This window comes from Rousettus aegyptiacus, unplaced genomic scaffold (genome assembly GCF_014176215.1).
Source record: "Rousettus aegyptiacus isolate mRouAeg1 unplaced genomic scaffold, mRouAeg1.p scaffold_m13_p_18, whole genome shotgun sequence".
Taxonomy (NCBI): Eukaryota; Metazoa; Chordata; class Mammalia; order Chiroptera; family Pteropodidae; genus Rousettus; species Rousettus aegyptiacus.
In genome coordinates, this window is record NW_023416293.1 from 14,447,265 (window position 1) to 14,471,953 (window position 24,689).

The 24,689-nt window shown below is 67.7% G+C and overlaps 1 protein-coding gene across 3 annotated transcripts; it reads left to right on the top strand.

The window, feature by feature from the left end:
• The first annotated feature begins 50 nt into the window (after positions 1 to 50).
• PKP1 (plakophilin 1) lies at positions 51 to 24,689 on the top strand. 3 transcript variants are annotated; one of them, XM_016150583.2, is made up of 14 exons: positions 51 to 473; positions 6,096 to 6,202; positions 12,562 to 12,956; positions 13,570 to 13,714; positions 14,395 to 14,602; positions 15,311 to 15,488; positions 16,520 to 16,634; positions 17,245 to 17,400; positions 17,937 to 18,113; positions 18,721 to 18,874; positions 19,125 to 19,311; positions 19,804 to 19,888; positions 21,093 to 21,199; positions 22,250 to 24,689. In XM_016150583.2, exons 1-13 carry the CDS (start codon positions 272 to 274, stop codon positions 21,165 to 21,167), a joined length of 2,184 nt encoding a protein of 727 aa, XP_016006069.1. In that variant the 5' UTR covers positions 51 to 271; the 3' UTR covers positions 21,168 to 21,199; positions 22,250 to 24,689. The 3 variants fall into 3 exon arrangements, with proteins under 3 accessions (XP_016006069.1, XP_036091404.1, XP_036091405.1); XM_036235511.1 differs by lacking the exons at positions 51 to 473; positions 6,096 to 6,202 and adding an exon at positions 8,145 to 8,313; XM_036235512.1 differs by lacking the exons at positions 51 to 473; positions 6,096 to 6,202 and adding an exon at positions 8,879 to 9,189.

Consider the following 24,689-nt stretch of genomic DNA (forward strand, 5'->3'; position numbering starts at 1 on the left):
CTGCCCCCAGGAGCGCCCGCCGCCGCCGCCGCGGCAGGACGGGGCGGAGTGGGTGGTGCAGGCAGGGGCGGTATATCCAGTCTGACGCAGGGCGGGCCTCGCCAGTGCCAGGAGAGGGACGAGCCAGGGCGGAGGCGCCAGGAGCAGCCCGGAGCCCTCGCGAACACTCACTCTATGGCCACAGGGAGCCGCTGAGCTACAAGAGCCCTCCGCGCCCACCTCGCCGCCCCGCGCTCTCCAGGCACAGCGCACCTGCGCCTCCGCCACCACCATGAACCACTCGCCGCTCAAGACCGCGCTGGCCTACGAATGCTTTCAGGAGCAGGACAACTCGACGCTGGCCCTGCCCTCCGACCAGAAGATGAAGACGGGCACGTCGGGCAGGCAGCGCGTGCAGGAGCAGGTGCTGATGACCGTCAGGCGGCAGAAGTCCAAGTCCTCCCAGTCGTCCACCCTGAGCCATTCCAACCGAGGTAAAGGCTGCGCGCGCGCGCACGCGCGAGGTCTGCGCCGGGTCCGCGCCGGGTCCGTGCGCCCCTGCCCGGCGGCGGGGCGCGCAGGTCCGCGCTTCTGGGAGCGAGGGGGTGCGGGAGAGGCCGGTCTGCGGCGGACGAAACCAGAGCGCCCGGCCCTGTCCCGACCCGGTCGGCGCGCGCCAGTGAACGCACAGGCGGCCGGCTCTCCAGGACGCGGCTGCCGGCGGGCGAGGCTGGCACCTGGACCCAGACAGGGGTGGGAGGGGGCGCGGGGAGCGCGGCAGCCCGCTAGCGGGAAGAGGCCGCCGGGCAGGCGTGCGCCCTGGGGACGCCCCCTTTCCCACGGGTTGCCCCTGCGCGCTCAGCTTCGGTGGGAGTAAGTGTGTGGGGGAGACCAGGGACTTCCCGCTGGCCCCGGGCTGGGCCCTCAGAGCGGCGCTTGTCCAATCAGTGCGCTGCTCACCTGACCAGCCCACCCCTGGGTTCCCCGCGGAACTGGGTGCTAGGGGAAAGGAAGAGGACCCGGGAAACAAGGAGAGAGGTGCCACATCAGGGCTTTTGTGGAGAATGTTAAGACCAAATGCTTTAATGCAAAGGATTTGAATGAGAACAACACACACATTGGTGACTCTTCTACCTATTTACTTAGCTAAATTTAGTAAAATGCTAGTAAAGACCCTGCAGACCAGCACGAGCGAGCAGGCAGCCAGGGGTTGCGTCTGGGGTCAGGCCCTCGAGAGGGAGGGCCGGGGTGCCGAGGTGCAGGGGAGGGAGAGGGAGAGAGAGAGGCCGACCCCCCCGCGGCCGCCCACCACACTGCAGGCGCCCCCGCTCCCCCAGGGCCCACGCTCCCCCCACACCCGCTCACACCCCGCCTCTGGCTCCCATTCCCCCCCCCTGTCCGGGTGGCCCCCGCGCGGAGTCGGGGGTGGGGGGAGTGGCTGGCGGAGGCTCGCCCAGCGCCCTCCCCATGGCACAGCTCTGCTCCCCGTGGCCCTGGTCCGAGACCCTGGTCCCTTCCCGCAGACCCCGTTGCGAGGTCTCGCAGCCCCCAGACCCTCGGCCTCTTTCACTCGGAGCCTCGGTACTCGGTGTGCATTGGCCTTTATTAGGAGTAGTTTGGGGGCAGCAAAGTGCCCCATTTCCGGCCATGGCCCAGTCACAGCTGCCGCCGGTCTCCTCTCTTCTCTGAACAAGATGCCCTCGTCCCCTGTCCCCTGCCCCCTTCCCACTCCCACGCCATCGCTGGCCCGAGCTCCAGGCTCGCAGCTCCAGAAAAATCTCAGACCGGCCCCGCGCCCCGAACATCCCTTCTCCCCGCCTGTTGGGACACCGGTAGAGTGTCCGTCCATGCCGGGGTCCTCCAGGGGCCTTCGGCCAAGGCGAGGGTCCACTCCAGGGGCTCGTGCACACGTCTCCAGACACGCCTGGCCCCGCAGATGTGTCCGCGGTCCCCTCAGCTGGGACCAGTCCCCCAGGCGGCAGCACAGCCGGGGGAGGCGGTTAAGTCACCGGGAGCCGGTGCTTCTGGTTTATCCGGCTCGGCTTCACGCAGTCCCCACCTCTTCGCGGAACCGCCCAAGGTCGGTCCTGGCCGGCACCATGGCCACTCACTTCGCTGCCTCTCCCTCGAAGCGGCTGCATCCCGCACACCTCCTCGGGTCCCCGGGAGGGGCTCGGTGGCGGTGGAAGGGCCGCACCCTGACGGTGTCCCTCACAGCAGTGGGAGGCTCGAGTTCTCCTTCGGTCTCGCCCACGAGACGGGAGCAGCGCCCCTGGGTCCCCCGAGTCCCGCCCAGGGCCCTTCTAGTGAGAAACTGCAGCCCCGGACAAGGCCAGCCACACCCCACAGGTGTGGGGCGAGGTGGCCGCCGTGCCCGTAGCCCACGAAGGACGGTCAGGAATGGGCCCCGCGGTGGGGCCGGCCTCCTCTCGGAGCCTATCCCTGCGGGAGCCGCCGGGGCCTGCGGCCCAGGGCCACCTCTGCCCGACCTTCCTGAAACGTGCCCTCCAGACAGATGTCCCGCCCTGGTCGGGCCCCCTGAGGTTGCGAGGAGGCTGCTGCGGCCCGCCCGCCCGTGCGGCCTTGGGGGATGTGGCTGCTCAGACAGGTGTCTGCGGGGAGCCCGACCTGCCGGGCTGGGGAGTCCCGCAGGGGTTGGCCACCAGCGGAGGCTGTGGGCAAAGGACAGCTTCCCCCCTTTCCGGCCTGAAGGGAGACACTTTTCCACACCTGGGTGCTTTGTAACTTCATGGGAACCCCATCCCAAAGCCTCACCCAGATCTCAAGATCCAGCTCCCCATGACTCACACCAGCCACAAGGTGTGTGAGGTCGGAATCTCGCCCCGTCCCCTCTCTCTGGGGAGAGTCTCACGCTGTGTCTCCCTGTCACTCAGGCAGCTGTAATTTGCACCTGGCCTTGGGCCCGAGTCCCCTCCTTTCCTCCCAGAAGCCCCGTTCCCCATCTAGAGGGCCAGCCCTGATTCCCCCTCGGTGGGAGACAGGGGCGTGTGGCGGAGGGCTGGGGTGGGGCCTGTCCGGCCTTGTCCCTCCCGGCAGAGGCACCTGAGGCCCGCCCCGTCAGCCCTTCCTCCCGCATTTGTGTTTGGCTCCGTCCAGCACCAAGCCCTGCCCGCGTGGGGCGCTGCTCACGCTGCTGTCTGAAAGTTGTCCTTGGACCACAGACTGGACAGGCATCATGTCTGCCGCTGTGTTTTGGGGACCAGAGCGGACACAGGAGACAGTAAAGGGCAGTATTTGTGCCTCGGCTCCTTCCAGCGGCAAAACACACTAATTAAACTTCAAATGCACCAATTCTTGGCTTGAAGTGGAGGTTTGAGTCAGAATTTTCATTGGCTTGTTTCAACACATGCAAAAATGCCGGGTGTTCCAGGGCGTTTTGCAGCAAATGCTACTTTTCTGGCTCTTTTTCCTTGGCTGAGCTCGTTGGAGGAGCTTTCTTAAACAACAAGAAAAGCCCTCAAATTCCTCTTCCCACACACAAAATCGTAAATATCAATAAGCCAATTGTTCTAGGTTTCAAAATGTGGGAACGACCTCTGAGACGGGGTGCGAACCCCAGAAGCTTGGTGACGTTTGAACAAAACCAAACGGAAGGACATTGGATGCTGGGTGGCGTTCTTTGTAGGCGCACACACAAACACACGCACATACACACGCACACGCACACGCGCACACACACACACCGTGCAGGTCGCTCTCATGAGCCCACGGCAAGCTCCGAGCGGCCGAGCGGCCAGACGGGCTGCCGGGTGCTGACGGACGAGGTCCTGCCTGCGGCCAGGAGCTGGGCGGGGCCCTCCCCAGGAGAGGCTGCTTTTCCCGTGAGGTTGTGAAGACAGGGAGAGGGCTGGGCCGAGAAGAAGAGCTGTTTCAGGGGCGGAGGGTGTAACCTACTTGAAGGCTTAGAGGTGAGCAGGATGAGTCATCCCTGCCAAGGCCCGCCTGTCCCCACTGGAGAAAGAGCTCGTGTGTCCTAACAAAGGCACCGCTTTGGCTTCGAAAGCATACGTGGGGGGTGGGGGGCGTGACACAGAGGGACCAGGCACAGAGGGAAGCAGTGTCCAGGGAAGAGCGTCATCGGGTGGCAGGGCGCTAAGATGGCCGGCCGTACACCCGAGGCCCTGACGCGAGCAGGCCAGCGGTGTGGACGGAGCAGCCGGTGCCGCTGGCCCATGAGCAGGGCGGACGTTCGCCTTCGGGGTTCTGGGTGGGGGGCAGGTGCCTCTGGGCCGGTTGGCAGACAGCCTCCCTGAGAAGCGCCGTCCTCGGCCCCACTGGACACACGGCAGGATGCAGATGCTCCCCTGGGCGGGGTGTAGCTTGGGCGAGCTGGGTGCTGGGATCGCCTCCCCTGAGAATCCTCCCCAAGGAGGTGGCCGTGGATGTGTGAGGGCTGCACCCCGCTCCCCGCTCTGCCGGTCTCCCCGGCCTGCCAGGGGCCTGCTTGGCTGGGATGAAGGCCTGGCTGGGCAGAGTTCAAGGACCCTGGTCCCACACAGCAATGATGGGGACTTTGGGGCCTGTGGGTACCGGAGCACCTTCCCCACGAGAGTCGGCCAAGGGAGACCACGGCCACCACGCCCTGTACTGAGACGGTCGGCCTGGCGTGATGGGCGCCGCGGCGGGGACCAGGAAAGGCTTCCTAGAAGCCAGCGGGGAGGCGAGGGCGGCCACGCCTAGCCCCGCTCCTCCGTGGGAAGCCCCACGCCCCAGCTGCTGAACTCGAAGGTGGTTCCCAGGCAGCTCCGCCCCCACCCGCACCGCGAGGGGTGACCGCAGGTGTGTGACAGCTCTGGACGCCCCCCCGGCCTCACGACCCTGGGCCCAGGCCCGGCGGCCTCAGCCCAGCTGGGGCTCAGGAGCTCGCGGGGAGAGCGTTACAGGCCAATGCTTGTCATCACCAGAGTCACCACGGGGACGGGGGGCTGGCATTCCCGAGGCGGTGTGCTCCCCCCGCTCCCGCCCCCGCCTCCACGGCGAGAAGGCCCCACGGGCCCCCCAGTGCCACAGGGATGAGTAGGGGGGTGAGACGTGCAGGCGCGTTGCCTGCCCACCGCGCTGCTGACAGCACCCGCCAGGACGCGGCCGGGGCCCGCGGGGGCCTGTGCCAGCGGGAGGCTCCCGCGGCTCTGCAGGCCTCTGTCAGCACTCCAGACTTTCCACCCGGCAGCATCTGGCTGACCCACGCCTGCCCTTTGGTGAGAAATCCCCGCTCGTGGGGCGGAACCAAACGAATGCCGGCCCGCCGAGCCCGGGAGGGCGATGGAGGTGGGCCGGACGCGTGGGGCGCGAGCGTGGCTTCGGAAGGTGGACGCGGTGTGCCGGCTGTGGCCGAGGAGGGAAGGCGGGCTCGGCGAGGGGCCTGCGCCCCCACCCCAACCCGCCATCTGACGAGGGGGAAAGGAGGGAGTGGCCCCACCAGGAGCCCAAATCCAGCGCTGTTTTCCGTGATTCAAGGCCCTTTGTCCTAAAACCTGATGACACCGCCCTCCCGCCTGTGGTTTGTGGCCTCCGGCCCTCGGGAACATTGATTAACGCTCACGCTCACGGGCCTTTGGGGGCGTGGCCACGCCCCCCTCACCACCTGTGGCAGCCAGGGTATGCAGGGAGGGGCGGGGGGTCACGGCGTCGCTGGCGGGGCCGGGCTGAGGGCTGGAAGCAGAGTCCCGCCCGAGCTGGACTCCGAGCGGCCATCGCTGCTCTGCGGCACTGACCTTGCAGCTCTGGACAGAGCAGTGGGGGCCCCGCCCGTTGTCCCCAAGTGGGAAGCTGGTCCCTGGACTGGAACAGTGGTGGTCGGAGGCCCCCCACGCTGGCTCCTGACCTGTGGGTGTCCCCTGCCCCACGAGCAGGGGCCATGAGGTTCCCGGAGGGACTGGCCCACCCGGAGCTGTCCCACAGCGGTCTATAGGGGCGCTGCCCTGGGCCTGGCCGTGGAGGGGGGCGGAGTAAAGGGCGACTCAGCCCCCCCCGCCAGCCACTGAGCGCGGACCGGGTCTCCTCCTGGGGCGCCCTGGACCCCGACCAGTGATGCCCAGCGAGGAGGTGGGGCGAAGTGCTCGGCTGCCGCCCTCTAACCCTGCTTCTGCCCTCAGGTTCCATGTACGATGGCCTGGCCGACAATTACAACAACTATGGGACCGCCAACCGGAGCAGCTACTACTCCAAGTTCCAGGCGGGGCCCGGCTCGTGGGCCTATCCGGTAAGGAGCGGTTTCCCCTCCAAGGGACCAGGCGTCGGGGGATGGAGGGGGCGGGGCAGAGGAAGTGGGCACCGGCCGCTGAGGGGAGGGGTGCAGGGGGAGGAGGCTGCTCTGCTCCACGGGATAGGACCAGGTCCCTGCGCTTGGCCACGTGTCACAGGTGGCTCTCAGTACACCCTCCTGTTAGGGCCGGTGGATGTTTCTTAATGTCTCGGGTGAGAACGTTTTCGGAAAAGCGTGAAGGAGAGAGGAGCCACGTTTGCAAGAGTCCATCTTGCAATCCGATTCAGTCGCAGATGTGCGAGGTTTGGCTTCTTGAGGTCCGTTTGTGGGTGAGGCGGCTGCCTCTGGGAAATCCCGGAAAGGCGCTGTCCCTTCGGTCTGTGCCAATGGCCGAGGCGCCCCGGAAGCCAGGAGTGGGGCCGCTGCGGCAGCTCCTGACCCAGCGGACGGGGGCCAGGGTTAGGCGTCCGGCTCCGCCACTTCGCGGGGGAAGACCCCTTCCACCCCAGGGCTCGGCCTCCTCGTGTGTGACGTGGCTGTAACAAAGTCCCCTTGCGGGGCTAGTTCCAGGATCACACAAAATAATGCACATGGAAAACACTGATTATAATCAGTCTTAAGATTTTTTTTATTTACATGGGTAGAGATGACCCCTGATCCTTTAATCCTGGCCCTGTCACTGCCTTTCTATGTGACTTCAACCCTCCAAGCCCCGCCCACCCGCTACTGAACAGACATCCCTGGAGCCCGCCCTGAGGCCGAGATCGGGGCCAACCATCCAGCCCAGCAAATGACTTCCCTTGTCACCTGACTTCAGGCCTGCTGGGCTGTATGACACCCAGCGTCTCTCCTAGCACCCTGATTCGATAGGTTTTTGTTTCTTTTTGCTGATTTCAACATTGGCCTGTTTTGTTTTGGGAACTTTGCGAGCCCCCCACCCAGGCATCGTGTGGGTGGGGTGAGGGCTGCCCTTCCGTCTTTGTTGGGGCTAATTTTGGAGGACTCATCTCTCGCATCTCTCATAGGTTAAGGGCTGACGGGAGGAATTAGCCAGGTTTGCTGCAAATTTACTTCTCCCCGTTTTTTCTGATTCTCGGTGCAACATAATACACTTGGTTGACTGAGCCCAGGGAGCTGGCGGGTCGGGCACCGATGTGAGTAAAGGGCTTTGGCGCAGAGTGGTGACCGCACAGAGTCTGGGGAAACGATTTGGTCGTGCAGAGTAAGAACCAGGCGCGGCACGGGAGGGCGGGCGGCCGCATGGGACGCGCAGTGGGCGTGAGCACTCACGCGGCCAGTCCAGAAGGCCGGGCCTGGCCCTGTGACTCTGGGCAAACCTCCTGACTGCCCGGGGTGCACTTGCTCTCGTGGGAATGGCAACGATGACGCCTCTGTGCGTGCAGGCCGCTACTATGTTGCATTACCAAGTGGAGAGTGTTACCAATTTGTTTACAAACGTGTAAGTTTGTAGCCAAGGACTGTCGACTTCGCCAGCTGGCCCGCGGAGAGCATTTCTCCTGGCTAATTAACTGCTCTCACCGTCTCTTAACGCTCCCATGTGACCCTCCCCTTTTCCCGCCCGCCTGTGTTCTGACCACCAGCGAAAATCCCCTGCCTTTGGGCCCCCGGAGGCCTACCCTCCTCGCTCCTCCCTCGCTGGCGGGACCTCAGACGTGACTCACTCCAGGCAGCTGCCGAGGCACGTCCCGTCCCTTCCCGGCTCAGCAGAGGCTCTGGGAACAGCCAGGAGCTGAGCGCACAGGAGGCCCAGGCGGTGGGAGGGCGGAGTAGGCGGAAACCGCATAGCCAATGCTGGACCGGCGGCCCGGGGCTGGGCAGAGCAGGGCAAGGTCACGAGGGGCGGCCAGGCAGGCCCCTGCCTGTGGGGGCGTGACTCCCTCCCCTCTGCTGAGACCCACAGGGCACAGAGGGCCAGGAGTGAGGCAAGCAGGGCCGGCCGTCTGCACAGCCCCTCAGGAGGTTTGGGGGCATTTCCTGCCAGCTGGGTAGGACTCAGCGACCATGGGGGCCTGGCCAGAGCTGAGCGGACACAGCTGAAGGGACTGTCCGCCCTCAATGAACTTGCAGCCCAGCTGGGAGAAGCGGAGGTCAGCAGACAGGTCGAATGCAGGCGTGAGCCGCATATGGAGGGTCACACCTGTACTGAGGTCCGATGTTTCCGTTTGCTACATCTGGCACCCCAGGTTAGGGTAGCTTCACACACACACACACCTTACACTCCTCTCCCAGGCAAGGGACCCAAGCTGAGTGGCTTCAGGCCACAGCTGTTTCTGGTAAGACCATGAGGTCCGCATAATATGGCCCCCGAACACCTTCCTCTGGGCCAGGTGGGACCAGGTCGAGGGGTGAGAGCCCAGGGGGCAGAGCTGGAAGCCGGCTTCCTCACATGGCTTTGTCCTTGGAGAAGCTGAGTCCAGGGGAGAGTTTCGATTTCCGGGGACTTTCTGGATTAAGACTGAAATCTCCATTTCTGGCCGGGGGCCCGCCATGTTGAGTCACTCGCCAAGCTCAGCTAGGTGCAGCTGCATGCTCCCGAGCCGAGGGGGTGAGTGCCCAGGAGTGGACCTTTGTCCTGGCTCTGTCCTGCTGGTCAGCCCCCTTCCCCACTTGAAGCCAGGACTCGTAGCGGCCTTCCCCCCGCCCCTTCTCGGTTGCACCTGACTGACCGACCCCGCCATGAAAGGGCCTGCGGACCAGGTGCCAGGGGCCCTGTCCCTGGAGGAGAGGTGACCGTGACACCTGGACACAGGGCCACCTGGGCCTGTCACAGCCACGCGCTCGCCCACGGAGCAAGGCAGAAGGTCAGGCCCGGCCCAGACCTTCCTCGGCGCCAGCCTCTCAGGGGGCCGGGTAGCCGCAGGGACCAGTGTCCGCAGGGGCAGGGCGGCCCCTTCCGCCGAGCCTGCCACCCCAGGCTTGCAGACGGGTGCTGGCTTCCGCGCATCCTGCCTTCGTCCGAGCAGGTGCGGGTGCTGGGGAAGCAGCGGCTCAGGACCCTGCCGGGAGGGCGGTTGCCGTCTCCTGCAGCTGGGAAGGGAGGAAACAGGCCCCACCTGGCCCCTGCCCGCCTCAGCACCCAGCCCGCCGCCCGCGGCACGTCTCGGCTCCGAACGCCGGTGCCAGACGCGCCGGGCATCCACCAGCTCGGTGGGGGCGGGAGGACAGGGGGACAGAGTGGACGCAGGTGCCCAGCCCCTGCGCCAGGAGTGACGATGGTTGCGTTTGCCAACTCGGTGTCCCCATGCCAGCTCGTGACTCACTCCCACTCAGCCCTGGGAGATAGGAAGTTCCCACGAGGGCCTCAGGCTCTTACCCAACAAGCAGAGACCGTGACCGTACTTGCCAAGGGACAGAATGTGCCTGAGAGAGAAGAGGCCGAGGAGCCCGGGGGCGGGCGGCTCCCCCCGCCGCCCGGAGGAGCAGCCCAGGCCTGCGTCTTCGCAGACAGCTGGCGGCGGCCGGAGGCGCCCCCTGTATTTACACTGCGGCAGAAGCTGGTGGCGAACGTCTGCGTCTGGGGTGTCCCCTGGGCATGAGCCCCCCTCGTGAGCCCCGGTCCACTGGGGTGGTCCCGCTCCCAAGGGAGCGGCCCCGGCTGGCCCCAGGCTGGGGCTGCACGGGAGGGCCTTCCTTCTGCGCTTACTCCCCACCTCCGGGGCGGGGGCGGGGGGTGGCGGTGGTGCTGAGGCCCCTCCTCCTGGCCAGAGTTTTGGGGGAACCAGAGATAAGGTGGAGGGAAAGAGGAAGCACTGGCCAGAGGCGGGGTCTCCATCTCTGCCCAGGCGGCCGCTGGGCCTCGGGTGTAGCATCAGCAAGACCTGCTGCTCAGACCAGCTCCTCGCAGCCGTGATGTCCCAGCCCTGTGCCCTTCCTCTGGGGACACGAAGCAGAGCACGCTCCCCACGTCAGCACCATCGGTTTGCGGGTGGGGGGCTGGGTCCCTAGAACGAATCAGTGGTCCCAAGGGCAGCCCCACGGAGGAGCCGAGCTCGGAAGGGGCAGGGAAGGAGAGGGGCCGCCCTCCACAGGGGGAGGCGTGCTCCTGGCCTGGGGCTGGCGTCCTCCTGCCCCAGTGAGGAGCGCCAGACCCGGGAGATGGCACGGTGTCACCTGTCACTGTCCTGGCCGTATGGACCTTGCGGGGAGCAGGGAGTGGAGGCCAGCAGTGCCGTCTGGTCTGAACGTGGCGGGAGCGTCCGGCTTCGCCAGTCCTGGACGCGGTCGGGCTCCAGGGCTGCGTCCTGACCACCTCGTGTCCCGCGCTGTGGACATCTCAGCCCAGTGAGCTTGACGGATGTGTCTGGAGCCCCAAGGTGCCACGGCCATTTCAGCCTGACTGAAAAGCGAGGAAGGTCCTGGGCTTTGGGCCTGGCCATCTGTGCAGGGGAACCCAGGACCCACGTGCCACAGGGAGAGGACGGGGCCACGAGGAAGCCTGGCTGCCCCTCGTGACGGTGACATGGTGACGGGTCCTCCACGGCTGCCCTCAGCCGCCGGGGCGTGGGGGCTGGAGTGGGGGTCTCAGGAGTGCAGCGTGGCTGACAAGGTGCTGGGAAATGCAGCCCACGGGCATCTCGACCTGCCGGCCCCCCCCCCCCCCGCCCCTCTGCGGGCAAGGCCGCGCGGTCCCCCGCCCCTGGGGGCTGGGCCGCCTGCTGCTCCCCGCCCCCACCGCGTGCAGGAGTGCAAAGCCCAAAGCCTCTGGGAGGCGCCGTCAGCACCATGGCGTTTTTGCTGGGTTTCGGCCGGGCGAGCATTCCCATGCCTCACCGGGTGCCTGAGATGACAATGGGGAGTGTCATCTCCTGAGAACAAGGCAGCTCCTTGTTGCATGTCCATATAAGGCCTGGCCCGCGGTCCCGTCTGGGAGTAACCGGCTCTCCCTCAGGAGCCAGCCCATGTCACCGTCCTCCCCCAGGCAGCGGGGGCGAGGGGCGTGGCCCCGGCCTGGAGCGTCCCGATCCAGTGTTTTGTGATCTGCAAGGTGCACACTCCTGTGCAAAAGCCAGGAAGCCGCCGGTGTGGCCCTGCCTGTGACTCTGTGTTCACGGCCCCTGACGCCCACACACCAGCTCCCTCTGGGTCAGTCAGTTTGACCCAGTTTGGGGAAGAAAACTCACTGCCTGGTGCACAGCTGGGCGTATGGGTGGTGAGGGCCACTGCCCGGGCTCACGGTGGCGTCTGAGTCCAGGTGCCGCTCTGGCCGCGGCTTGACCCAGGGGTCGTTTCCTGCTGCCCAAGGCTGACCCTGCAGAGACGAAGGGGACCCGGCCAGGGGCGGCTGCTGCCCAGCCTGTGCGGCTAGGTCTGGCGTGGACGGGATCCACCCGGGTGCCCGAGGCCTCCCCACACACGCGCTCGCTCGCTCCCCGGGGTGCAGGCCGGCTCCGGCCACCGCAGACCTGCGTCCCGAGGCGGCTGCTGGCTGCAGACAGCGTGTCGGGCCCCGGGCTGATCCTGTGGTCTCAGGACGAGTCTCGGCGGGCAGGCCCAGCACGTGTGAGCTCGGCCAAGCCCTGCACGGCGCCCCTGCGGCTCGCGCCCAGCCGTCCCCAGCCCCGCAGGCTCTCCCCAGAGCAACCGGCCCCTCGGGCGGCTTCCCACGGCCTGGGGGGCACCTGTCATTGTGCTTTGCCATTGGGTGGAGCCCAGCTTCCCACCCCACACCCCGCAAGCCTGACAACAAAGCCCAGGAGGCCCCCTCACGCACAGCCTGCCCTGCGGCCCCCGCCTGCCCGCCCGTGTGCAGGCACCCGTAACAGAAGGCCCAGGGCCCCCCTTTGGCCTTTGAGGGGCCTGTTCCCGTCTGCCTCTCGCCCTAGCAGAGGGGTATCAGAGGACGTACGTGTTCGGCAGAGAAGCGACGGGGGTACAGGCCGCCCCCGGGCGAGGAGCCCGCGCTGCATGCGGTGGCTGAGCCGGCCGCGCTGGCGGAAGCCGCTGGTTCCGAGGATGGCACGGAGCAGCGGGCTGAGGGCTGGGGGCGGGGCCCGGGGCTCCCCGCCTTTCCCCTCGGGACGGGCCATGGGAACAGATGCGTGAGGTCAGACGCCCCGACGGCCCCCAGCGGGAATCACGGTTTGCAGCCGGCATCCGCGGCCGGGGCCCAGCATGGCTGTCTGGGCACCGGGGCCGCCAGCTTGAGTCCCCGTGCACCTTACTCTAGTCTGGTTTTAGGACGGCGGTCTCGGTCCGCTAAATGGACCGCACGGTCCGTAACGGGTCACAGCCCACTGCTGGGAACCGCCCGGCCGCAGTCCCTCCCCCAGGCCGTGGGCCCCCGGCGTGGCGCGGGGTGCGGTCAGGAGCCCCACGAGCCCCCCTCTCTCCCCCAGATCTACAACGGGACCCTCAAGCGGGAGGCTGACCACCGGCGCTTCAGCTCCTACAGCCAGATGGAGAGCTGGGGCCGCCACCTGCCCCGGGCCGGCTGTCCCGCCGCGGGCGCCGGCAGCGACATCTGCTTCCTGCAGAAGATCAAGGCCAGCCGCAGCGAGCCGGACCTGTACTGCGACCCCCGCGGCACCCTGCGCAAGGGCGTGCCCGGCGCCAAGGGCCACAAGGCCACGCAGAGCCGCTACAGCTTCTACAGCACCTGCAGCGGCCAGAAGGCGGCCAAGAAGTGCCCGGCCCGCCCGCCCTCTTGCACCTCCAAGCAGGAGCCGGTGTACATCCCGCCCATGTCCTGCAGCAAGGACATGTCCTTCGGCCACTCCAGGGCCAGCTCCAAGTGAGTGCTGCTGGGCCAGGCCGGGGGCCGGGGAGCCGGGGGGCTGGGGACCGGGGCCACACCCCGCCTGGCTGCCCCGGAGGGAGCTCCTGAGATGGGAAGGACAGGGCCTCTGTCCCCAGGGATCCTCCTGTCCCTGCCTGGGCATGTTCCCAGTGGGAAGTGGCTGCAGAAGCCGGGAGCTCAGGCCAGGCTCGGAGGATGCAGGTTTGGAAGGGTTGCGGGCCATGAGCAGAGAAGGTGAGCTAGGCTGGTGGTTCTCAGAGTGGGTTCCTCGGCCGGCGGCAGCAGCAGCCCTGGGAACGTATGAGCAATGCTCGTTCTCAGGCCCACGCAGCCCGGCCGATGCGGAGCCCTGGGATTGGGCAGGACACTGCCCTGCACGCGCCCTGAGCCCCGCCGGGGGCTGCGATTCACGCCCGAGTGTGAGAGCCCGCAGGCATCCCGATCGGTTTTCTAAGAGTGGAGGGATGTGTCCCCGTGGGACGCGGCGCCCCGTCCTGGCTCTCCAGAGGGCAGACAAGGCTGCGGCAGCTCGGGACGCCAGGGGGCCTTCCGAGTCCCCGCGCCAGAGCTCCCGTAACGCCCCCGCCCCGCGGCCCACCCCTCGCAGGATCTGCAGTGAGGACATTGAGTGCAGCGGGCTGACCATCCCCAAGGCTGTGCAGTACCTGAGCTCCCAGGACGAGAAGTACCAGGCCATCGGGGCCTACTACATCCAGCACACCTGCTTCCAGGACGAGTCCGCCAAGCAGCAGGTACCTGGCCGCACCCCTGCCCACCGCCCCCCCCCCCACCCAGAAGGCCTGGGCAGGGCCTGGGTGCATCGGCCTAACCCTGCACTTAGCGATGGGTGGGGGCATTTGCAGCTGGCTCCTCCTCACCCTGCCCAGCTGTCTGGGCCAGGGAGTGTGCTTGGCATTATCAAGGGCAGAGCTGGGCACCTTAACCCGTGTGCGGAGCGAAGCCCTCTGGTCTGTGGACATTTCTCGGGTGTGTTTCCTCCACTGGTGTCCAGAGGTCAGCCGGCTCGGGGAGGAGTGCCCCTCCGAGGGTCCCTGCTGGGTCGTCGTGGCCCCTGGCCACACGGCCCGTCCCTCCGGGCTGGCCACAGGGCCCGTCCCTCCGGGCTGGCCACACGGCCCGTTCCTCCGGGCTGGCCACAGGGCCCGTTCCTCCGGGCTGGCCACACGGCCCGTTCCTCCGGGCTGGCCACACGGCCCGTTCCTCCGGGCTGGCCACACGGCCCGTTCCTCCGGGCTGGCCACACGGCCCGTTCCTCCGGGCTGGCCACAGGACCCGTTCCTCCGGGCTGGCCACACGGCCCGTTCCTCCGGGCTGGCCACACGGCCCGTTCCTCCGGGCTGGCCGGGCCCTCCTGAGCTGAAGGCGGGCCCGCCGGCCGGAGTCATCAGTGGTGCCCCCCCGCCCCCCGCAGGTCTATCAGCTGGGGGGCATCTGCAAGCTGGTGGACCTCCTGCGCAGCCCCAACCAGAACGTGCAGCAGGCGGCGGCCGGCGCCCTGCGCAACCTGGTGTTCCGCAGTGCCACCAACAAGCTGGAGACGCGGAGGCAGGGCGGCATCCGCGAGGCCGTCAGCCTCCTGAAGAGAACCGGCAACGCCGAGATCCAGAAGCAGCTGACCGGTACGGAGCCCGGCCGGCGGGAGCCGGCGGACGTGGGGGGCCCAGGCCCGGAGGGGGCGCGGGCCGTGCCCGGGGCTGGGCCAAGCACAGGGTGCCGGTCTGTGGTGTCCTGGATGTCCATGGCACCGGCCGTGGCCAGTGTCAGGATGTCCAGATGGTGACCCCGGGCACTACGCATGCCCACGAGGGGTCAAGGACTTTCGGAGGACATTGGGCAAGGGCCAGAAGACTGGCGTCCAGGCGGGATCCAGCCTCAGCAGACCTTTTCAGGAGAAGGGCGGAAAGGGCTGTAGGGGTAGCGGCACCCGCCCTGGCCACGAAACACGCCGCGCGCTCGGCGGACGCAGAGGCAGAGTCCCCTAGTCCTCGACCGTGGGCTGAGTAACTGATGTTTCTAGAATGACAGCAGGTGGAAAATAGAGACCAGTGGGAGATTCCGAGTGCACGTGGAGAATATCGACCTGTCCATGTTTTTTGGTCACGTTCCGCGTGCGTAATCTTGCCCTAGATAGAGGATTCCAGAACCCTGCTCTCAGAGAACCCGCAGTCCATCTGAGACGCTGGGAAATGGGCTCACGAAGCAATAGGACAGTAGGTCTGACGGACCAGGTCCGGCTGGGAGGCGACGTGTCGGCAGGCTCATTGGCCCGAGCGGGCCGGGGTGCCCCTCGGTCACCCTGAGCCTGGCATGACCGTCCCCGACTCCAGGGCTGCTCTGGAACCTGTCCTCCACCGACGAGCTGAAGGAGGAGCTCATCGCCGACGCCTTGCCCGTCCTGACCGACCGCGTCATCGTCCCCTTCTCCGGCTGGTGTGACGGCAACAGCAACGTGTCCCGAGAAATCGTGGACCCTGAGGTCTTCTTCAACGCCACGGGCTGCCTGAGGTGAGAGAGGCGGGCGAGCGGGTCCCCCTGCCCCGGGCAGCTCCGGTCAGCCAAGGCCGAGCGGGGCGAAGCGTGGAACAGGCACACCTGGACCTCGGGGGCCAGCCCCGAGACACGTGGCCCCATAGCCCGACTTCCTGTCTTGGACGGGGCTCGCGACCCCACCACCTCCTCCAAATCTGAGAGTAGGACGGCCTGGGCGGGAACACGCCGCCCGCTTCCCCCACACCCCTGCGCCCGCCGCTGGAAAACGCACTTCCTGTGCCGCCTGCAAAACGCACTTCATGTGCCGTCTGCAAGGCCAGTCTTGCCGGCGCAAGTCTGCTGATGAGTCACTTCCCAGCTGCCGTGCTGAAGCCCTTTCCCACATCCACTGGCGGGGAGATGGCAGCGCTTCACCCCAAGTGTCCCACAGCTCCTCCCCAGGGTGTGACAAAGCCCCCGGGGAGGGGAGGTGGGACCTGGGTGTGTTCATTCCCGGAGAGGTTGACAAGCTGGTCCCAAGGTGGAGCAGTCCCTTTGGGGTCACACCTGGCTCTCTGGGGTTTGCCTTCCCCGGGTCCTGGGGGCACGCCCCAGAATGGGGTGCAGGCGGCCTGGGCTCCCTGTCTCGGCTTGTGCTCCTCCTCCCTGCCAGCCTCCAGCCGCAGCCCCCGGGAGCGGCGGGGGAGGGGCTGGGGAGATGAAAAGCAGGGTTAATTAAGGACTTCGCAGGGCTGCAGGGCCACCTGGGATGGAGCCCAGGGCTGGGGGCGCACACTGCTCCCCGGGGGAGGGGCCTCTGGCCCCACGCCCAGACCCAGTGTCCGGCCCCACGAGGGAAGCAGGGCGGGCAGGAGCTCCCAGGCCCTGTGCGCGGGGCCCGCTGGGGCAGGTGCGTGCCTGGGCTGCCGGGCCGGCTCCCGGCTCCCGGCTCAGCTCTCCTTGGTCCTCATCCCTTTCTCTGCGCCTCCTCCCCCACCTGCATCCTACGCCGCCCCTTCTCGACCCCGGCCCCTCACGCTTCCACCCGCTCCTCTCCCCTCCCGCAGGAACCTGAGCTCGGCTGATGCGGGCCGTCAGACCATGCGAAACTACACGGGGCTCATCGACGCCCTCATGGCCTACGTGCAGAACTGCGTGGCAGCCAGCCGCTGCGATGACAAGGTGACAGGGTGGCCCCAGCTGGCGCCTCCCCTGGGAGCGACCGCAGGCCTCAGGGCACAGCCTGTCCCCTGGCTGCTCAGCCCGGTCCCAGTGGGCACGTGGCTCTCTGACCCAGATAGAACACCCCCTGGGGGCCCCGGGAGGCAGGACACAGGGAGGGGAGGCCTCTGTGTCCAAACCCCAGGCTGGTCCCCCAGAGGAAAAGGGGGCCTCCTGGAGCAGCGGCTGGCCGGGTGCCAGGGTCTGATCGTGGGGACGTGGGCTGGGCCAGCACCTCACTATTGAGGGCTGGGGACATGGGGCCTGTCAGGGCTGCTCCTGAGGTGTGACCGGGACGGGAGGTGTGTCCTCCTGCAGCCCAGCGACCACAGGGATGTCGGCGTAGCAGAGGAGACGCACCTCTGTCTGTGGTCCTCCGAGGTGCTCGGCCCCACGATAGGCACTTTCCATGTGCGATCGCCCTGATAGTCCAGGAGTAGGTGGCCAGCCAGCCCCTCAGCTCGCAGGGGCAGGAAACCCGGGTTCCAGATGTGCCCCGGGGAACGAGGGCTGCCCGCGGGGGGCCCGGCCCCAGGCCCTCAGCGGCTCAGGGTGCGCTCTGCTCCCCCAGTCGGTGGAGAACTGCATGTGCATCCTGCACAACCTCTCGTACCGCCTGGACGCCGAGGTGCCCACCCGCTACCGCCAGCTGGAGCACTACGCTCGCAATGCGCACACCGAGAAGTCCTCCACCAGCTGCTTCAGCAACAAGAGCGGCAAGATGACGGTGAGCGGGCCCCCCGTGCTCCCGGGGCCTGCAGCCAGCCCCGGGGACAAGCCTCAGCACCGCCGCCCCACCCCCGCCACCGCCACGTCCCGCGTGACCGTGAGGGGGCCCCGCCGCGTCCCTCTCTGGCTCGCCTCCCTCTGCCTCCCGAGCCGCCCAGTTTCCCAGAAGCAGAAGGTGCTGGGCTGCGTGGGGTGCGGGCTCCGCCCACGGCACGGCGGTGTGGGCCAGGCCCTGGGCCACCCCTGGACCCAGGGTGGGTCAAGCATGGACTGTGGGAGGACATCAGGGTGTGAGTCCCCAAGGCAGCCTCACACAGCCGGAAGATTTGGGCAGCGGCCAGCCACACTGCCCGAGATCCGAGCGGCTCCCTGTGCCTTGGACTCAGCCCAGGGACCACGGCCGGTCCCTCGCTCACCTTCGGAGCTGTGCCCTCGGGTCCTCTGCCATGCCGGAGCCAGGCCCCTGGGGCGGGGCTGGTGGGAGCAGGCTCGGTCCGCTCAGAGGCCGCCTGCTGACCTGGCCCTGGTCTGCAGAACAACAACTATGACTACCCGCTCCCCGAGGAGGAGACCAGCCCCAAGGGGAGCAGCTGGCTGTACCACTCAGACGCCGTCCGCACCTACCTGAACCTCATGGGCAAGAGCAGGAAGGACGCCACCCTGGAGGCCTGCGCGGGGGCGCTGCAGAACCTGACGGCCAGCAAGGGGCTGGTGAGGAGCCCCCGCCCCCCGGCCGCCCCCCACTCCCCAGCGCTGCCCCGAGTCGCGTCAGACACGTGGGGGCTCGGGGCTTCGTGCTGCAGACACAGCGGAGGGCCTGGCACGTGCCCGGCAGTGGGCCGGGCCCCAGGGGGAGGACGAGGGGTGGAGCGGGCCAGCCCCCTCCGTTGGACTCTGCGCCCACGGGTCCCCGTTGCCTTGGGATGCCTGGCCCCACGCTGGCCCTGCCTGGAGCGGGGCACAGGGTGGAAAGTGTTGGTGGCGAGGGGGCGTCCCGCGCTTGTTGAAGTGATAGCGGTAAAAAGAGAGGGTTCAGGGTGCGGGCAAGTCCGGGGTAAAATGCGCAGAATCAGAGGTTTTGGGGACAGACCTGGTTTGAGGACGTGGCCGACAGCCCCGGGGGCAGCCCTTCCGCGGGGAGGCAGCCAGCCACCCCGTCTGCACAGGGGGCGGAAGGAGCGGGGTACAGGTGGGCCACGGGGGGCTGACGGTAAGTGAGGAGCCTCTGACTGTGTGCAGTGAGGTCGGGGGTCCTGGGGCCTGAACCGGCCCAGACGGGATTACGGCCAGCACGGCTCACCCCCCACCCCCTGTCCAGATGTCCAGCGGCATGAGCCAGCTGATCGGGCTCAAGGAGAAAGGCCTGCCCCACATCGCCCGCCTGCTGCAGTCCGGCAACTCGGACGTGGTGCGGTCCGGGGCCTCCCTGCTCAGCAACATGTCACGCCACCCGGCGCTGCACAGAGTGATGGGTGAGTGACCCCGGAGAGGGCGCCTTGGGGGGTGCCTTGGGAGCGGCAGCCAGAGGTGGGAGGGGGCAGTCGCGGGCGGGTCGCAGGGTCGAGGTGGCATCCCAGCCGAGCCCCATGTGGGAGCCGGGACGAGGCCTTGAGGGGCCGCCCGGCTCGGCGCGGCTGATGGTCACCGACAATGGCCCCTCGGCCCCTGGGCCTCTCGGCCCCTCGCTCCCCTGACCCCTCAAGGCCGCTGCTTTCTCTCCAGGGAACCAGGTGTTCCCTGAGGTGACCAGGCTGCTCACCAGTCACACCGGCAACACCAGCAACTCGGAAGACATCCTGTCCTCGGCCTGCTACACCGTGAGGAACTTGCTGGCCTCCCAGCCGCAGCTGGCCAAGCAGTACTTCTCCAGCAGCATGGTCAACAACGTGGTCAACCTGTGCCGCAGCAGGTGGGCGGCAGGGCAGGCGCCCCAGGTCTCCCTCCGCGAAGGCACAGGCAGGCTGCGGGGTGGGGGTGCAGCAGTGTGGGGCGCGGGCGTGGGCCTGAGTCCAGAGGCCAGGGTGCCTGGGGGCCCAGGGGCCAGCGGCCAGGCCGCAGGGCCGCGCACTTCTCGCCGGGGGTATCCAGGGCACAGACCCTCAGAGGGCCGGCGGGAGGCAGGGGCAGCAGACTCGGCCTGCGGGAGCTTCAGTCCGCCCCACAGGGCCCCCTCGGCCCGAGATAAGGGTGGGGACCAGAATGGAGGGTGGATCCCCCCCCCACAGAGCTACCCCCCGGAGACTCCTGGGTGCCTCCCGGTGGCAGGGGCAGGATGGTGCCGCTGTGCAGAGTGACCAGCTTCTCGCTCACGCACCCCAGGCCAAGGCGAGGGTGGTGGGGAGGGGGACCCAGGCTCCTGCCTCCCAGGGTCTAACTGTCACGTGAACGACCCCCCTCCCAGCTCCTCTCCCAAGGCCGCAGAAGCCGCCCGGCTCCTCCTGTCGGACCTGTGGTCCAGCAAGGAACTGCAGGCCATCCTCAGACAGGTAAGGCCTCCTCCGAACCCTGCAGCATCCCTGCGTGGCCAGGTCTGGGCAGGCAAAAGGGGAGAGGCAGGTCGGCCAGGGGGGCGCAGTCAAGCTCTGAGCAGATCTTGAGGCTCAGGGACGTCGAGGGCAGAGGAAAGTGGGGAGACGTGCCGGACGCCTGCGCCCCGGCTGCCCTGCGGACCCCGTAACCTCAGACCGGAGAGCCCGGGAGGCTGCCTTTGGCACTGGGGAACCAGGAAGACGCCGGCCACATCGGCGAGGGGCGGAGGGGACGCAGGCACCCCAGGGCTGCTGCTCGTGTCCAGCGGTGACCTCAGCACCGGCCTTCCCGCCAGCCACAGCCCGGGGATGGGGAGAGAGGGCAGGAGGCGGGAGACATGGAGTGTGGGGGGGACGGGCTCGAGCCCCGGCTTGGAGACTGGCCACGGTGACAGAACAGGTCAGCGGGGGGTGAGGGGGGGTGACTTGCAGAGGTTGAGTCTGAACGGCGGATTGGGGCCCAGGTTTGGGACCTGGGGACAGGCCAGGCTGTGGTGGGGAGTCGTGGAGGGGACCCCCACCGTGGGGCCGAGGGAGCCTGTTCCCCTTGGTTCAGCCGGAAAGAGGGGAGACACAGGATGGGTAAAACGGTGCCCATTTAGCGATGGGGTGGGGTCTCCGTCGCGACGTGAGCGGGACCAGGCCTGAGGCAGCTGGGGGCAGAAGGGAGAGGAGGGCCGGCGGCAGAGGGCCGGGCGCGGCCGCGTGGGGTGGTGGTGAGATCGCGCCTGCAGGGGCATCGGGGGGGGGGGGAGGGGGCCAGGCGGGACTGGGGCTTGGACCGGCCGCGGTCTCAGACCCCCGTGTTCCCACGGACCACGAGAGGCTGGCGTCGGGGCCTCACGTGCACCCCAAATCGGGCACCTGCTGTCCGCTAGGAGAACCCGCAGGGCCAAGCCTCGGGCTCCGCGGGCAGGAGGGCGGGCGCTGGGGGCGGGGAGACCCCCGCAAAGGCGGGGACTCAGATGCGCGGGGCCTGTCGCTCGCTCACGGAGGCGGGGGGCCTCGCGCGGCGGCACCTCTGGTTAGGCGCATTCGGGCCCCGATGCACATCTACGACATGTCCCGAGGGCTCGGCTGGAGCCGGAGGATGTGCTGGGCGCCCAGGCCGGCCCCGCGGCCCACCCCAGGGTGCTCACCGGCGCCGTGTGTCTCCCCACAGCAAGGCTTCGACAGAAACATGCTGGGAGCCTTAGCCGGGGCCAACAGCCTCAGGAACTTCACCTCCCGGTTCTGAGAGGAGGCTGCCGCAGCAAGCTCAGCTCACAGGTAAGGACGGCCCACCGGCCGGTGTCCGGGAGAGGGGCCGGGCCCGCGCGCGCCAGGGACACCGGCGGCCTTCGGTCCGCAGACAGGAGGCTGCGAGGACAGCTCGTGCACTGCGCGGCCATGGTGCCGCGGGCTGTCCCGCCGCAGGACACCGGATGTGCAGCGTCGCTGGCCAGGGGTCTGGCCAGGGGCCTGGACAGAGCTGCTGGTGCAGCCGTGTTGGGAGCAGAGTGCCGTCCGCCCGGAACGCAGCGTGAACGGCCCCCGGCGGTCACCCCGCACACCGCCCTGGGTCTGGGCCTCCCCCGCCCACTCCCTCACCCTTTGTGTGGTCTGCTGTCCAGTCTCTGCACATCCTGGTGTAGACAGGCCTACTTCCAGCAGGTGATCCTAGGGACCAAAATCTCAGCGCCAGGGTCCCTGACAGAGGCTGGCCGGCCCCGCCTTTCGGTGGAGCCCCAGGCGCTCACTGGCACGCACGACCGGCCTGGCCCCCGCCCCCGCGGCTCAGAGGGCCGAGTGGAAACCCGCCCATCCGCAGACAGCAGGCGCAGAGCGTTTCTGATTCGGGGAGCTGAGGGAGGCCAGGACCACACTTAGGCACTGCAGCCACACCTCGTCGGCCTCAGAGAGGGTCACCCGAGGCGGCCGCGGTGTGGAGCCTCTGCAGAGAGCCAGCCGGGGATGAGGACAGGGCCTCCCGGGCTGAAGCCCGATGGCCTGCCAGCTCCCCAGCACCGCGGGAGGGTCCTGGTGCGCAGAGGCCGCCCCTGTGGTCCAGACAAAGGTCGAGTCAGGCTGCGGACCCCCTTTCCCGGCAGACGGCCCTCAGCATGAAGACGGGAAGGGGGGTACACTAACTTAGCAGATTGTCCAGGAGCTCAGCACCGCGTGGGCCGGATGGGGTGGGCGTGGCAGTGGGGTGTCCGCGGGGCCGGCCTCAGGCCGGTGCTCGCCCCACCAGATGTGGTGGGAGGCGGGCCGCGGCTGGACCCACCGGCGCAGGGCGCGTCCCTGTGCCCGCTGACCGGGCGGCTGCTTGTTTTGCAGAAGTGACCGGCCCCTCGGAGGAGACCGCAGGCTGGCTGGAGGGTCGTTCTGCCCATCTGTGCAGCGTTTGGAAAAAGTCAAAGCAATCGAGAGCAAACCTGAAAACCGTGGATGACGGAAATATTCTTAGATTCTTCTTTTTTTTTTTTCCCTTGGGAGAAATGGCAAGCAGCGGGGGTGGGGGAGGGGGCCTTTCTTGAGTTAAAGGGGCTTTTATGATGTCAATACTTCTTTTGCTGACATGGTATATGTGTGTGTGTGTGTGACGTAGGTGTGCGCACACGCGTGTGTGTGCGTGCCTGGCGGTGTGACCGTGAGCTGCAGGAAGCCGGGGGGCCGGGAGGTCGGGGCGCAGTTAGTGGCCCGCACTCCCAGAAACGCCTGTGCCAGGCGGGGCCCCACAAGGGGCAGCCTCCGGGCGCGGGGCGGGAGGGAGCTGCATGGGCCCCCCGCTTCGGGGCGGCTTCGTGAGAAGGGCGGTTGGCCCTGGTGCTGAAGTTGGTGCTGAAGTTCACGTGTCTGTGGGCCGGTCCGGTGCCTGGTGATGCCGCCTTTCCCGCAAGGCCACGGGGACTGGGCTGGGCAGGGTGTGGACCCTAGAGACGGGCAAGGACAGTCATGACCGTTTTGCGACATGAGGTCTGTCTGGAGACCGGGAGCCGGAGAGGGTCCCCCCCAGTTCCAGGCTGCATACCCGTCAGGCAGGCTCCACCTCTGGTTCTTTGGGGGGAGCTGGTAATCTGCCCATTTTGGGAGAAAGGAGGCAAAATGGTGCTCAGAGCCAAAGAGCCATTTGGGGCAGGGGTGGGGGCGCCTCTTTGGTCTTCACGCTTCCCATGGGGACAGGCGGGTTCCAGGCAGGGGCCCGCTGCAGCTTCCAATGGGACAGGGGCCACTTGGAAATTCTCCACGGACACTTCCCACCAGCCTGCATGCCCGGGAGACTGGAGCGGGGGCGGGTTTGGGTCCCAGGAGACTCGGAGGAAGGGAAGGGTCCTATCAGGCCACCAACGAGTCCACGCCCAGCCAGAGGCCGTCCCCGCCGTCCCCCGAATCCCGGCCGTCCAGTCTCCACCCCATCTTTGTGAAAACTGCAGGGTGTGATGAGGTAGGCCCGTCCCGGCCGCAGGCTTACCCAAGGCCCTGGCTTCCTGCGCATTTCAGGCGGCCACCGGCCCCCGAGAGAAGCTCGCTGTACATAGCGCTTAGCCGTAGACGGAGCAGCACACGGGCGCCCAGGGCCTCCCGTCCCAGCTGCCACCCATGCCGGCATCGTCGGCGTCGGGGGGCTTAGCCGCCCGCCGTGCCCTTCCCCAGGAGAGGATACCCTGCCCCTTCCCTACCCCCCCCCCGGCACCCCACCCAACCCCGCTCTTCCCCAGCAGTCAGAGGAGAAGCTTTTCTGGGCCGAGGATGTGCCTTTCTCAGGACCACTGAGACCCGTGGCGACAGCCGCTAACCAGCCGTCCTCCGTGCTGTGGGTGCAAGGCTCTCTCCTTCCGTTCATGACGGAAGGTCCTGGCTCACCCCCGCCCCAGGGCCCACGTGTGCCCCTGGTCCCCCCGGGATGTTCTAGGAGGAGGAGGCTTCGGGATGACCGCCCGCCCACCTCAGGGCCCGGGGAATTCACATCTTAAAATCATGTGGAGCCCCAGTAGGGCCAGGCCGTGCCGTTCTCGGCACCTAGGACCCACGTGAGCACAGAGGCCACAGGCCTGTCCCCATGAGCTGACCTTCGCCTGGAGGGAAGAGGAGACGCGGGCCCTGGCTTAGTGGCCCGCGTGTGAGACTGTCCAGTCTACTCAGAGGTGGGCCGTCAGGCCTGATTTTGGTACCCTCTCGTGTCCCCTTAGGCCAGCCAGCTGGGCCTGTCACCGGGCTTCTGACCCATGCCTGTCACTTTGGAAGAGGCAAACCCGAGAGGGCCCCGAGGACGCATGTCCCAGAGGAGGGGAGCAGGGGTGCCAGGCTTCGTGTGTCCGAGGGCCTTCTCCGTGTTGTAAGGCCACCCTGGCCTCTCCGTCAGGGCAGACACCCAGGGTGAGACTCTCCAACCTGCGGCCAAGGGAGGGAGCACAGGGAGCTCCGGGCTCTCCCCATCCCTGTCCCGACCCCAGCCAGAGCCAGCCGGCCGCCAGCCCCGTCCGGTGGGGGCCAGACCAGCAGCGCGGCCCCCACGCCTCTCCCGAGGACGAGGAGGCACCGACAGGCCACCTTGTCCACTTTGGAGCCTGGCCGAGGGGTGGACGGCTCGGGTGGCGCGGCCGGCTGTGGGGGGGAGGGGCTTGCTGCAGGGTGTCCAGGAGCCCACCGTCCCCTGCTCCACGTCCGTGTGAAAGCCTTGTGCTGGCCAGGCCCAGTCTTCCTGTGTGATATGCTGTGTATTTGCTTTTTTGGAAATAGAGGAAACCAATAAATTGCTGGCATTTCTTTGAACGTT